We start from the raw sequence: 13156 nt of genomic DNA, 5'->3' as shown, positions 1-13156 counted from the left end.
TTATTTTATTGTGGGAAAATGATTCCTGTTCTAACCAATGACTGCAAAAAGCACAGCTGTGCACACTGCATCTGCAGCCTGTGAACTACCCAACCACTCATACTGGGAAGTTTATCCATCCCACATACTTCCCTTTCCAAAATGCCATCCATTTTCAATATCCAAGTTGTTGTTGTTTTTTTTTTTTGTTTGTTTTTTTTGTTACTGCATCTTTAGACTTTGGTCAGTGTTCAATATCATGCAAACTGAAAGTCATCACACATTATGACCATCAACTATGCAGTACTACTCTTCAGATAAGATTGTTCTACAGAGACACAAACAAAATGTGCGACAGCAGAGGGTCCCAAACTATTTGCATTATGCTGTTCTGTCTCAGTAGTGAACTATCTTTTTCTACACTCTCATGCTATAAATAAATAAACAAAAGTTATAGTGCTTACAGTGCATATTCATTCCTGTCTACATAGGACAACTACTGTGGAATAATTTACATAAATTTATAATTTGTGTCTAGACATACTTAAACAATATGACTTCACCTGCTGACCTAATGAGGCATTAGGAAAATAAGATGCATGTCCCTTGTAAAACAAAACAAAAACAAAAAAACAAAAAGAGAAGTCTACTGTGAGCAAAATGCATTGTTACCAAGAAAGCACACCTGTTCTTGCCATGAAATAGACCAAGCACGTAGCCTAAATCCAGGTAAAAACGTTTAAGTCCTTATTGATTTTAATCTTTAAATCCACCTTTGTCATGAAAGAAAGACGAGGATGAAGGAGAGGGAAAAGGTTAACAAAACTCAGAGTTGTAGAAGCCCCGGGCAGATTTTGCTATGCATCATATCATGTAAACTTCCTCAGTATAATGTCTGTGCAACCTTTCAGTTCCCTGTGCCGTGAAGTCCCACGTTGGACTGACGTTCAAAACACCGAGCGGTCAGCTGACGAGTGCAACGTAGATAGTAACGTTATCGTCACCCAAGTAGTGGCAACGTTGCAACTACGATAAGATTAGCAGCTCCTTGAGGTACAAACAAAAACCCTCCAAGATCTAAGATGTAACAGTTTTTAAAAAAGCATTTTAAGTGTCTTCCACATAAGCAACCCTTATCTGTGAAAGCTGAACTAGCGGCAAAGTTTCCGTCTATTTTCATACAAACAAATCGCTGGACAGCCACTTAACCACAACTCTGTGCAGGTGTAGCGTTGGTGTGGCCGCTCTGAATAACTAAGTTATGCAGAGGTAACGTTATATACTGGAGGACTAGTCATTGTTGTTCCACTACGCTAAGCCGAGCTAACCCTGCTAGCTACAAAGCGTATTTTGGCGAAATTGTTCCAAGCTAACTGTAGACCAAGTGCCTTTTGCGAAAATGTCCTTTAAATGTCGCCTTTAAAATGTCGCCTTTTGCGCACAAGCTGGGTAAATATGCCTCAGTTAGTGCATTGTTTACTTGTTGTCTGACAAGTTAACGCTAGCTTGTTCACCTCGTCACTGTCGCTCGAGTAGAAGCCAGCATCTTTCTGGCGCCCGTGTTTCTCCGTCACCCCGAGGAGGCGCAGCAGGGACGGATCCTCGCTCAACGCCAGGCCGATGTTTACGGGCCTCGGCCCTCCGACAACCAGCTCTGCGCTGTCGGAGCCCAGCCTTCCGCGTTGAGGACGTTTCTCTCTCCGCAGCCGGCTGCGAGCTGTCCACGGGCGGCCCGGGAAGCGACCCCGGGCCGGAGGCTGGCTGCTGATGCCTGCGACATTAGCGGGCGATGATAATCCGCCTCCCGATGCCGCCATTATTCTCTACAACAAGGACGGTGCGCTGGCTGAGCCTGACTGTAGCGCTGCGAGGCAAGATGGACCGCTCCGCTGGAAAGGCGCGGGATAGGAAGGAAGCCCCATAGCATCATGGGAGAAATACTCGGTGCACTGTTCACCCACAAGTGCTGCATGATTTCTTATAAATAAAAATCATCAATAAATGAATAAATACAACAAGAAAATATCCTTTCCGTCTAAATTTACTTCCCTCTCGCTTTGGGTATTACTCTACATTTTTGTTGAATCTGTTTGTTAAATCTGTTTAATAAAATTGCTTCTTGAAGAAATAGGCCTGTTTCTATTTGGCTCACATAAAGATGCTGCATGATTTTTATCCCTGCTTTTTTTAAAACACGTTCAAAGCTGAAATAAAATGTCCCTCATGTAATATATTTAATGTACTTCTTATTTATTATTTTGGATATTCCTCTACATTTTTTAAACAAGTTAAATGTATTTTTTATTGCTCACAATAAGCTTCTAAGTATAAAATTGTCCAGTTTCTATTGAGTAACACTGGTGCTCAAATGATTGATGATTCCATCAAGAGGCTGTGCCTGTTAAACTTCACATTCATAAATCAAGGCTTAGCCAATCTAAACATTGCATTACTATTGTTAAATATGACCTTTCTATAAATCACTGAATGTCATCACCTCAAATAAAAAAAGGCAGCTAAGATTAAGATTTTGGAAGGGATTCTTTAAAAGACAGAATATTAGGAGCTTTGATTATATTAACTATTTTTTTTAATTCCTTTTTCTTTTTCTAAACATTAACAAGCGTGCATGTTTTGTCCCTTAAAAGCAGAAACACAAATAGGCTGTTAAAAACCATAGGCTATAGACATGTTATAATCGTCTTTGTTGCATAGCGCTCGTATTTATTGATCACACAGCTGGTCAGAGTATGATTCTGCACAATTTACAGCATAGGCACTTTCAGCTGGTCTCATCCTGAGTGACACGGGTTTACAGTGTTTGGCTTATAACTGGCACATTAGATGCTGGTACCTTCAGGTTATGGGCCAGACACTATACGCACACTAGGCCATACTGTCACCAAGACTGACTACAACGACACACAGTAAAATGATAACAAGTTTAATGCAACAATTGTTTACTTTTGGAAGAAAAAAAAAGATCCCCAGATAACAGCAATGAGGTCAAATAGTACAGAATTCTATACATTGGCCCATTTTTGCATTTTATGAGTGACTACAACCGTAATCAATTTGAAATCAAAGACTTCTACTTATTTGACTGCCTAATTTCTGCTTACAGTGACCAGTTCAAAAACAGTCCCACACATTGAGGGAAATAAGCCAGTTACTCTACAATGAATATAAAAAAAGGTTTAAAAGGTGTAATAGAGGTAATATCGAAAGCAAATGGTGCCCTGTGACATGTTCTGAAGGGCCATTACAAATCATAACTATGTACAGATCAGTATAGACTTTTATTTACAATTGTCTTTTTAAAAGCTCAATTGTCTTGTACAATTGTCTTTCTAAAAACAATTTAAAAATAGCCTTCCATAAACAACCTCCATAATGCAAGTGCTTGCATTGCACATCCTCATTATCCCATCATATCCATGTAAAAAAAAATCCCATCTACTCTGAGTAGAATACAGTAATCCATATTCTGACAACTGTTTAGCTGAGTGATGATATTGCAGTCCTTTCCCCACATATTATCTTTTGTCTGTGTCTTCTGCCTCCTCGCCCTCAGTATGGGTCTTCTGGTGGGCCTTGAGGTTGCTCTCCCGACCGAAGCTCTTCCCACAGGTGGGACAGTTGTGTCGGGTGGAGCTGTGAGCTCTGGCCACGTGTGCTTTGAGCTGCTCTGGTCGAGCATAGCTCTCCTCACACTCGTTGCATGGATGAGCCTTGCGAGGGGGTGGGGGAGGCCCATGGTGTACTTTCTTGTGGGCCCGGAGGGCTGCAACAGAAGGGAATATGAGGTCACAATCTGCTTCAGGACAGGGGATCTTGAGCTCCGTCTGAGCCTGCTGCTCCTTGGGGGGCCGTCCCCGTGACTTTGTTGATGATTTATCATTTCCTTCTTCCTCCGCTGCTGCTCCCCCTTCTTCCTTGCTCTTCTTGTTGACGGTCATCTCTTTCTCGGCTGCTTTCTTGGGGGGGCGGCCCCGTTTTCTGAGCGGAGGCTTAACATAGCATTTCTGCTTGCCAGCAAAGGTCTCCTGATGCTGCACGAGTTCCTCCTCTGTCTGGAAGCCACGACTACACTTGCCGCAGCGGTAGGTCTTGGTGTCGTCAGCCTCCTCCTCCTCCTGGGGCTGGGGGTGCGTTGCGATACGATGGGTGCGGAGTCGTGCGGGACTGCGGAACACCATGCTGCAGTCTTTGCAGATATACTGTCGCTCTGTGCATTCCTGCCTCCGGTGTGACGTCAGCTGTGCAAAACAGACAATTACAAAAATGCGGTACATCACATTAAACCAGTCAACTAGTGTGGGTTGACCTTAACATGACCACTTTTTGATAATGGCTTTCTTACTGGCAAACAGCATTATTCGACACATGTATGCTTTAGAGAAGAAGAAGAAGCTGTGGTGTTATCTTACCCAAATACAAGACCAAATACAAGATACAAATCTTAGGTTCTGAGTCTTTTACAGGGTTTACAGGGCGCTCACCTCAGAGAAGGTGCGGAAGGTATCCTGGCAGTAGGTGCAGCGGAAAGGCTTGTCCTCACCGTTGTGGGACGCCTGGTGCTGGGTCAGAGCCTCAGAGCAGGAGAAGCTCCGGTCGCACACGTAGCAAGTGAACACTCGGTCAGATTGCTGAATGACAGAGAGAGAGCAGCGGTTGCTCAAGCAAAACAACGAAAATCCTTATATTGATCACAGGACTTGCACATGACAATTAGTTTAACCAGTGAGAATTATGTGCTAAATGGCAACGTGGAGAAAACTTCTTCCTTATATTCAAACCAATGAAATCCCACCTACAAGAGTCTCATTTTTCACCCTAAAAGGTGTCTTTCACACACTGATTGTAAATAAATAGAAAAAGTTATGGCCACGGTGTACTGCAATTTGTTTATCAGTTAGATGTAGCTCTAGTTGAGGCTTGTGTTGATATGTTTCTTTTCTACTTCAAATCTAACCTTTTTTTTATTATTATTGTTTAGTCTGATCTCCATACCTGCTGCAGTTGCTGCTTGTACTCCTCCCGATGGCTCTTCCTCATGTGCCTCTCCTTGGCCTTGGAGTTGCAGAAGGTAATGAAGCACTGGAAACACTGCAGACTGTCATGCTGATCTGCACCACAAAGAGAAAACGTTCTCAGTTGACGGCCGATGATGCGGTTACACAAGGTGATGCAGTTCATTTGGGGGCAAAAAGAAGACGGAGAATCTCAATGCACCATACTCAGCTAATCTGTGGCAGATACAATGGAAAATGCTGCAACCCTGGAACAGAAAAAAAAAAAACCTTCACAGTATCTCTGCACTTTTTATGCTTAGTGCTTACAAGACGGCAGAGAGGGATTCACAGGTTCAGGCTTGGTCTCTGCTGAGGTGGACATCATCTCACTTCCTACGATGACTTGCTCTATCTTCAACAGTTCCATACTGTTGTCACCAGCAACCACTCAGCCACCCAAACCTGCAACGTAAAAAATAATAAAGCCCATGAGTCTCGGTTTACAAAGCAGTTTGTGCATGCATTATGGATGCAATGGCCAAAGCAGGACCGACTTGGGTTACAGAGGGAGAATCTGCAGTGACTGACGTAACTATATTAACCCGCGTAAGGGGGCATCACCATATTTCATTAGAGGAAGAAACTGTCAAATTATTGTTTAAGACTGTATTCAGGGCAACCACAAATGCATGAAATAAACACACGCATGGGGGAAGTTTGAGTTGGCTCGCTATGGAAATAGAGACAAAACATACTTCACAGTGGAGAGAGGCAGCGGAGATGGAGGAACATGCATTATTAGTGAAAACGTGATCTGATTGTGCGTTAATATAGGCTATTAAAAAAAAAAAATGAACTGGTGCCTGGTGCTGATTTTTGTACAACGTCCATAGACAGAACCGCATACCACATGTAGAGAAATGAGTGTAATTGTAACATGACTCGTTGTAAACAATTCAAAACGCAGCCGTTTCTTACCTTTTCGGGCATCCACTAAAATGAAGCCGTAATGAGTATTTTGCCCACATCACGTGACGTGGGAACGCTTGCTGGATGGCCTTGTTTTTTCCAAGCGTGCCTCTCTGCAGCCTGCAGCCATGGTAAAACACGCCCCCTCAATGCGACACATGACCAATTCAGTACAAGACACGCCCACGGCAGATGAAGACACGCCCTATGCTGGAGGTGCGTGCAGCGGTGGGCGTGTCTTGTACCAGCACTGCAGGCGGCAGCTGCATTCCGCGAAGACCCGCCCACCTCTGCCCCTGATTGGCTAATACTCGTTGCGTCCATTGGTTAAGTTTTGGTTGGGGTTAGCATTAGCCAATCCGAGGCAGCATAGGCGCGGCCGTTCGCGGAATATGGATAGGGAAAAAACCCGCTGCTGCTGGTTGTGCTGTGCAGCCTCTTTATACATCCATGGTGCTGTGGCGCCGCCATTAGATGCAGCCTCGACCCAGTGCCTGGCCAACTAACGCGAGATTAGGGAACAAAGCAAATCTGAGGTTAATTGGAGATTTTCTTGGCCTGCAGCATCGGATTGCTTGTGTCACCATGCTTGTGGTTCATTATCACAAGCCCATACGAGGCATTTTTAAAGACTGAAAAATGTGAATTTAACCACTTTAAAAGAAAAAAAATATATAATTTGTATGTATAAAGAATTTGTATGTGTACTGGTACAATATTCTTCTCAACAGGGATCAATCACCAATAAAAACACAAAACAAAAGTCATTACCATATCCTTTTCCAAGTATGATACAACAAAGATAATAAACACACAACAGCTGAACACTAAATGTAAATTTAAGGTTCATAGAACTTTATTGATAACTTGAGACAAGGCAGACATAGGAAGGCATGAGTTTGTCAACAAGGTGGATAATAGCACATTATCGTTTAAATATCATTTTTTTTTTTTTAATGAGAGGAACATAAGGTAAGGGTGTGTCAGGCAAGGGAACAAGGCCATGGAGTCGATGAACCGTTTAAGCCCTGGCCTGCTGCTGCTGCTGGAATTCAGCAATTCGGCTTTCCATGACAGGCCTGAAGTGCCTGATCAGTCCCTGAAAAAGTGGAGTGAATGGAAGGAGGTGGTTATTCATCTGCACATTGCTTAAAATATAATTTTAAGTAAATTAAATCAGAAAAAGGGGATATTAATACTCTGATTCACTGAGTATTTTGCATGAAGTGAGGTAAATATAGACTTCAGACAGCTGTTTTTGTGGCTTTATCCCAGAATTGGATTGTCCCTATGCGGTGACAATCAGTAATCATTTTAGTATCCGAAGGTAAAATGACTAGGTATGTGTTTACCTGCACTGGCCAAGCAGCACCGTCACCCAGGGCACAGATAGTGTGTCCCTCAATCTGTTTACTGATCTCCCAAATCATGTCGATCTCAGCTGTCCGTGCATCACCCCTCACAAAACGCCACATCATATTGTTCATCCAGTCCACTCCTACAGAGGCAGAGAAAATGAGAGAAACTCAGAATTTAGGGGTTTATTATTGTCTACTGTCATCTGTCAACTACCCATGTTTGTTCTGTCCACCACAGAAAGACCATCGACGAACATGGCTAACAAAACAGAATAATTGCATAATATAAAGAGAAAGATTGAACATTTTTACTACAATACAACAATTGGAAAACATATTTAAAACTGAAAACTGAACTGAATCACGATGGGGACCAAAATGTACCAAATATAAAGTTAACATCGCTGCCTCACAAAGTAGCAGATGAAAGAGAGAAACGGTCCTTACCCTCTCTGCAGGGTGTGCACTGGCCACAGCTCTCATGTTTGTAGAACTCAATCAGACGGGCAATGGCTCTGATAATGTCAGTCTGCAAACACATAGCATTCATTCAATTCAATGTCAGATACTGGTGATTTCTTTAGAGAGTCGGTTAATGCATGATTTTATACAGATGGTAAACTCACAGATTTGTCCATGACGATAATAGCAGCTGTGCCCAAGCCAGTCTGAGCCTGGATGAGGCCATCAAAGTCCATCAGCACCTCTTCACACACATTCTTGGGAATGAGCGGTGTTGAGGAGCCACCGGGGATTACAGCCAGCAGATTATCCCAACCACCACGCACTCCGCCTGAAAGATGGATGTTCATTTCATGTCAATATGGAAAAAAAAATGTAAACATGTTTTTTTCCTGCATGACCCCTGGTGCAAGAATAAACATGCCAGCTCCATTAATTCACAAGGAAAATGCAGATTTCCCCCAATGATTAGGCCTAAACATACTAAAAAATGTGCACAATATAAATACATTTTTGTTTCCGTTCCATGCCAAAACAACCTTAAAAATATTCTCATGCCTCTTAGTCTTGGCCAATCCAAATTCCTAAGTTAAAGGATAAAAATGCTACATATTCATTCATACATATTCATAAATAATGCACACACTTTTTTGTTACAAATTTCTCATGGAAATGTGTTTCTACTCCTTACTTCTTTTTCTATTTCTTATAATTTCATTTTATAATTTCATTTTTTGTACCTGCGTGCCTCTCGATAAGATCTTTCAGGGGGACGGACATCTCCTCCTCCACTGTGCAGGGATGGTTAACATGACCAGAGATGTTGAAGAGCTTGGTGCCTGAGTTCCTCTCTCTGCCAAAGCCCAGGAACCAGGAGCCTCCGCGACGGCAGATGGTGGGTGCCACGGATACAGTTTCCACATTGGCAACAGTTGTTGGGCAACCAAAGACACCTTTGAGACAGAAGCATTATAGAGAAATTAGTACAAGCTATTGCTGACATGACACTGATGTTTCATTTAGCAACCCCAGTAACTATTGTGCTTTTGGATTTAAGTCTCTGAATATAGTAACTAAGCCATAGTAACAGCACTATAGCAGCAGCTGAGGATTAAACTTCCATTTGACTATTGTTACTAAATTTAAAACTGTCTCTCTCTTCATTTTGTGTTGGCACAAGCACTCCACAACTCAATGATGCACAGGTACTCTACATTAAACATGTGCGTGAGTTACAACATGCGTGTTTTGTCTTACAGGTAAGTGGCCATATATTTTAAAGACCCTCCTCTCTTCTGTACGCTGTAACTCACCCACATCAGCGGGAAATGGGGGCTTGAGACGGGGCTTGCCCTGCTTGCCCTCCAAGGACTCAATAAGAGCAGTCTCCTCTCCGCAGATGTAGGCTCCAGCACCACGCATTACAAACACATCAAAGTCGTAACCAGAGCCACAGGCGTTCTTTCCAATGAGCCCGGCATTGTAGGCCTCATTGATCGCTACCTGCAAACAGAGAAAGCAAAGAGCTGCAAACATGATGCTGTAATAGCCTTGATTCATTTGTTGTTTTGAACATTCATAGATAGCTTTAAGTAGACTGTAAATGACCCTAACATCACATTTATAAGAGTACTATCCACAGGAATACTTAGAGCTTACGTTTCAATTTTCAAGACTGATGTCCACAGCTTAACCTTCAAGTAATCCCTTATGTTTGTGTTACTTATTCCAGTAAAAGTTCTAAATATTGCTGACATTTGTTTTTTTTTTCTACCTAATGCACCATTTTTAACTTCCTTGCTCTATAAAGTGCATTTCAGCATTTTTGTTTTTCCCATTCTATCCATTTCACCTGCAGGTTGGAGGACTCATTGTAGAACTCTCCTCTGATGTAGATGTATGCAGCACGGGCCCCCATGGCCCTCCCTGCCACCAGGCAGCCCTCCACCAGCTTGTGTGGGTCATTACGCATGATCTCCCTGTCCTTACAGGTGCCCGGCTCTCCCTCATCAGCATTCACCACCAGATACTTAGGCCTGAGGAATGAGCAATGACAGCATTAGAGCTTGAGGAAAAATGGCACTGAGTGGATCGACCCTACACTCTGAATTTTATTAGACAAAATGAGTGCAAAACTTACTTACAACAGATTGTCAAAAACACTTGCCTTATAACTGATTAAACTGACAAGGGAGTCAGCCTCCAACTAAAATTAATCAGCCTTTGGCTTGGATGGCTGATGTCACAGCTGCACTAGTCAACTTTGCACTTCAGCATTCTCAATTGTCAACAATAAATAACACTTCAGACTTTTGAAAGTTTGCAGGACTTAATTACCAGAAATCATGTAACACAACAGACATCAGTAAACTGCACAGTGAATAGACACAAAGTTTCTCCTTCTCTGTGATGAATAGGGTTGGAGATCATGAAAAACACTTTTCAAAGCAGTTTAAGCCATTATTAGCGAGTCCAGTTTTCTCTGCACTTGTTAGTCACTTAGAGAACAAAACTATTTTTCACCCTTTTGATTCAGCATTTCCTGAGACTCAAGAGGATGCCAAACTAATTAATTTGGGCAATGTATGTTTACATTAAATTCTCACCTAGTGAAGTTTTAATTTCTCACACAGGTTGGAGGACATGAAGACATCAAATGAAATGAGAGGAGACATCTGTGTCTCTCATGCTGACCTGCCGTCACTGGGCTTGTTCATGAAGCTCCACTTCATGCCAGTAGGGAACCCAGCTCCACCTCTTCCTCGCAGGCCGGAAACCTTGATCTCATTGAGGATCCAGTCGACCCCTTTCAGCAGGATCTCCTTTGTCTTGTACCAGTCTCCACGCTTCAATGCCCCCTTCAGCCTGTAACATAACAATGAGTGACAGAAAGTTGTGTTATGTGTCTAAAAATTAACAACTTGTGTAGACGGGTGTATACTTATACTTGGCATTTGTAGTCAATGAAATGCATGTAAGGGTCAAAAGTGTATGCAATCAATGTTTCAGTCTTCTTCTTCTCTATTTTGGCTTTTACAGCTCAGCTTGTCATATTGTACTAAAGGGTATATATTGTTACCTCCAGTCATGACGGCCATAGAGGTTTGTAAAAATGCGGTCCTGATCAGACAGTGGTCCGTATGTAGTTTTCTTAGGTGCATCCTGAAAAGATTAGAAGAAAATCGTATAGTCACAACTTCAAAGTATAATTTTGGTTATTTTACACCTGGGCCTCATTTTCGTAGTTACTGCTATCATGACACTAATGTAAAATACACACACACACACACACACACACACACACACACACACACAGTGATCTCAAACACCTGAATCCAACAAGCAATTGAAATATGTCCTTTCAAACTTGCCAGTGAGCTCGCGATTTTCAAAATAATATATGTAATATCACCATGTAGACATGTTTCAGGTAATAAGTAACTGGACATTGACTGTAGTTACGGAGCTTGAATGGAGCACAACAGACCTTAACGGTTTGCCATGATCATTTCCCTAGTACAGAATAAAATGGCGATTGCGGTTAGTTGCTGCAGTTACAACGCAGTAACGTACAGGCGTGTAAAATGTTCTGAAACCGAAACCGAGATACACTCAACTGAGACACATCCAAACGAACCATGGCTCAGCAATCAAAGTCTGAACTGAGGCGGTGGTTAACTGAATGCACCAACCCTACAATATTCTTTTCTCACTGGTCTTCAGTGGAGTTTATTTATTTATTTATTTATTCATTTACTTTGGTATGATTAGTAAACTTACATAAATTTTAAAAGTTAGTCTATCATCATATTGTTCTTTATGTTCATGATGCTCAAATAATAGCTGAATTAATAGAACACATTTGTAAAGAATTTTTTGTGTGTTTTTCCTGTTCTAACCCTGTGTTTATGTGTGTGTGTGTGTGTATTTTGGCTAGATAGATCGATATAGCCTATTGTCCTGCAGGAAATTTGTTTTCACAGCCGGTACAAACACAGAAACATGCAGATAACTATACTGCAACATACACACATGCATATAGATAACCTTTAACCCTCTCTGTGTCCCAGCTCATGTACATGTATCACACACACACACAGATAAGCCTGGGTCTATCCTGGGTCAGCGAAGCAGTGTATTTGGTGCTGCTATGGCAGAAGCGACATAACTTTGCCCATTTTACTCGCAACTGAACTGAAGGCAACAGAGTGATATATGGGTTGAGAGGTTGACACGCCACCCTGGTTGTTATACTGTACCTGTGCCGTGCTGTTGAACCGGACCACCGCAGTCACCGCACCTTGACTGACAGCCGCTGGCACGCGCGCCACCCCGCACAGCGCCGCTCGCGACAGGGACAGCATCCTCACTGTGTGGATGAAAACATGTCATTACACCTCCTGGATGCAGGAGTCACCATTTATCCCCCAAACACATCTGTTCTTAAAATAGTCAAACTGCCTCACACACGACGTCACGTTACTTCTGTTTACTAACAAGGTATCACCAAAGTAAACAGCGAAATAAACAAGCAGCTGAGTGAACTGAGTGCAACGTAAACTGGCCTTAAGACAGGTTAAATGTCAACTAATGCAGCAGTTTGCAATTTCACTGGAATAGTTTAATAAAAAGGGGTTTGACCCCTTGAATAACAGATGTTATGTATCAGCTGTTATGTCAGCCTCGACAGGTTAGCCTCAGTGCTGGCTAACCTGTCCGCTCGACCTTCAATACTATCAGCCAATACACCACAAATAAACGATGTAATAGACAAATATAGAGCTTTCACTGGCACTGTATTGATAAGAGTATGTGCTGGTTATGTTATATGACCTCCATGCTCACTTCATGCTAACCTGACGTTACATCGGCTAGCTAGCCAGCGGTTAACGGAAAGAGACTTATAAAACACTAGTCAATCAAACTTAGCATCCAAATCCCAATATGACAACTTTTGAATTCATTGTTTAACCCTACTGTATTACAAAACAGAAAAACCGAGTTGTTGATGCGCCCAGTGTTATTGCTTCTTACCCTCTCTCTGTCCGGAGTTTATGAAACACAAAGCGGAAGTGAACGGCGGCACGTCCCGGATGCAGTTGTCAACAACACCGAGGAGGAGTGCCCTATTTAAAAGTTCACGTTACACAATGTTTTCTAATCCGTCCCCTTCTGCATATTGTCTTTCACTGGCATTTCATAAGAAAGGTTACCCCTTACAATGAGCTTAAACTTTTTTTTCCATCGTCAGCAATTATGAATAATTATCAATCTATTTCTACGGTGGCACTAAATAAGATGTGAAATTAATCAATAAATAAATCAAGCTTAAAAAACAAACAAAAAAAAAAAACAGCTGAAGTAACACCTAGT

General features: G+C 42.1%; 3 protein-coding genes across 7 annotated transcripts in view; all 3 read right to left on the bottom strand.

Annotated features, from left to right (window-relative positions):
• kmt2ba (lysine (K)-specific methyltransferase 2Ba) overlaps positions 1–1848 on the bottom strand; it is a 32424-nt gene extending 30576 nt beyond the window's left edge. For all 3 annotated transcript variants that reach the window (XM_030064196.1, XM_030064197.1, XM_030064198.1), the window contains exon 1: positions 1494–1848. In XM_030064196.1, the coding sequence (XP_029920056.1) occupies positions 1494–1796 (303 nt within the window). In that variant the 5' untranslated portion in view covers positions 1797–1848. The remainder of the gene's footprint in view (positions 1–1493) is intronic.
• An 823-nt stretch (positions 1849–2671) lies between these two features.
• Positions 2672–6083, bottom strand: LOC115368185 (zinc finger protein 184-like). Of its 3 annotated transcripts, none has more exons than XM_030064199.1 (5): positions 5973–6083; positions 5322–5456; positions 4993–5108; positions 4482–4628; positions 2672–4238 (listed from the first exon to the last, which is right to left on the bottom strand). In XM_030064199.1, the coding sequence occupies exons 2-5, from the start codon at positions 5419–5421 to the stop codon at positions 3516–3518; spliced, it is 1086 nt and encodes a 361-aa protein (XP_029920059.1). In that variant the 5' UTR covers positions 5422–5456; positions 5973–6083; the 3' UTR covers positions 2672–3515. The 3 variants fall into 3 exon arrangements, with proteins under 3 accessions (XP_029920059.1, XP_029920061.1, XP_029920060.1); XM_030064201.1 differs by having other exon boundaries at positions 4482–4625; XM_030064200.1 differs by lacking the exon at positions 5973–6083 and adding an exon at positions 5750–5810.
• Positions 6084–6797: 714 nt separating this feature from the next.
• Positions 6798–13055, bottom strand: ndufv1 (NADH:ubiquinone oxidoreductase core subunit V1). The gene is made up of 11 exons (XM_030063121.1): positions 12818–13055; positions 12043–12152; positions 10863–10945; positions 10478–10648; positions 9636–9819; positions 9097–9286; positions 8524–8736; positions 7948–8114; positions 7769–7850; positions 7316–7461; positions 6798–7062 (listed from the first exon to the last, which is right to left on the bottom strand). Exons 2-11 carry the CDS (start codon positions 12145–12147, stop codon positions 6985–6987), a joined length of 1419 nt encoding a protein of 472 aa, XP_029918981.1. The 5' UTR covers positions 12148–12152; positions 12818–13055; the 3' UTR covers positions 6798–6984.
• Positions 13056–13156: the final 101 nt, after the last annotated feature.

This window comes from Myripristis murdjan, chromosome 11, assembly GCF_902150065.1.
Source record: "Myripristis murdjan chromosome 11, fMyrMur1.1, whole genome shotgun sequence".
In the NCBI taxonomy this organism is placed as follows: Eukaryota; Metazoa; Chordata; class Actinopteri; order Holocentriformes; family Holocentridae; genus Myripristis; species Myripristis murdjan.
This window is presented reverse-complemented; position numbering and strand designations above follow the sequence as displayed.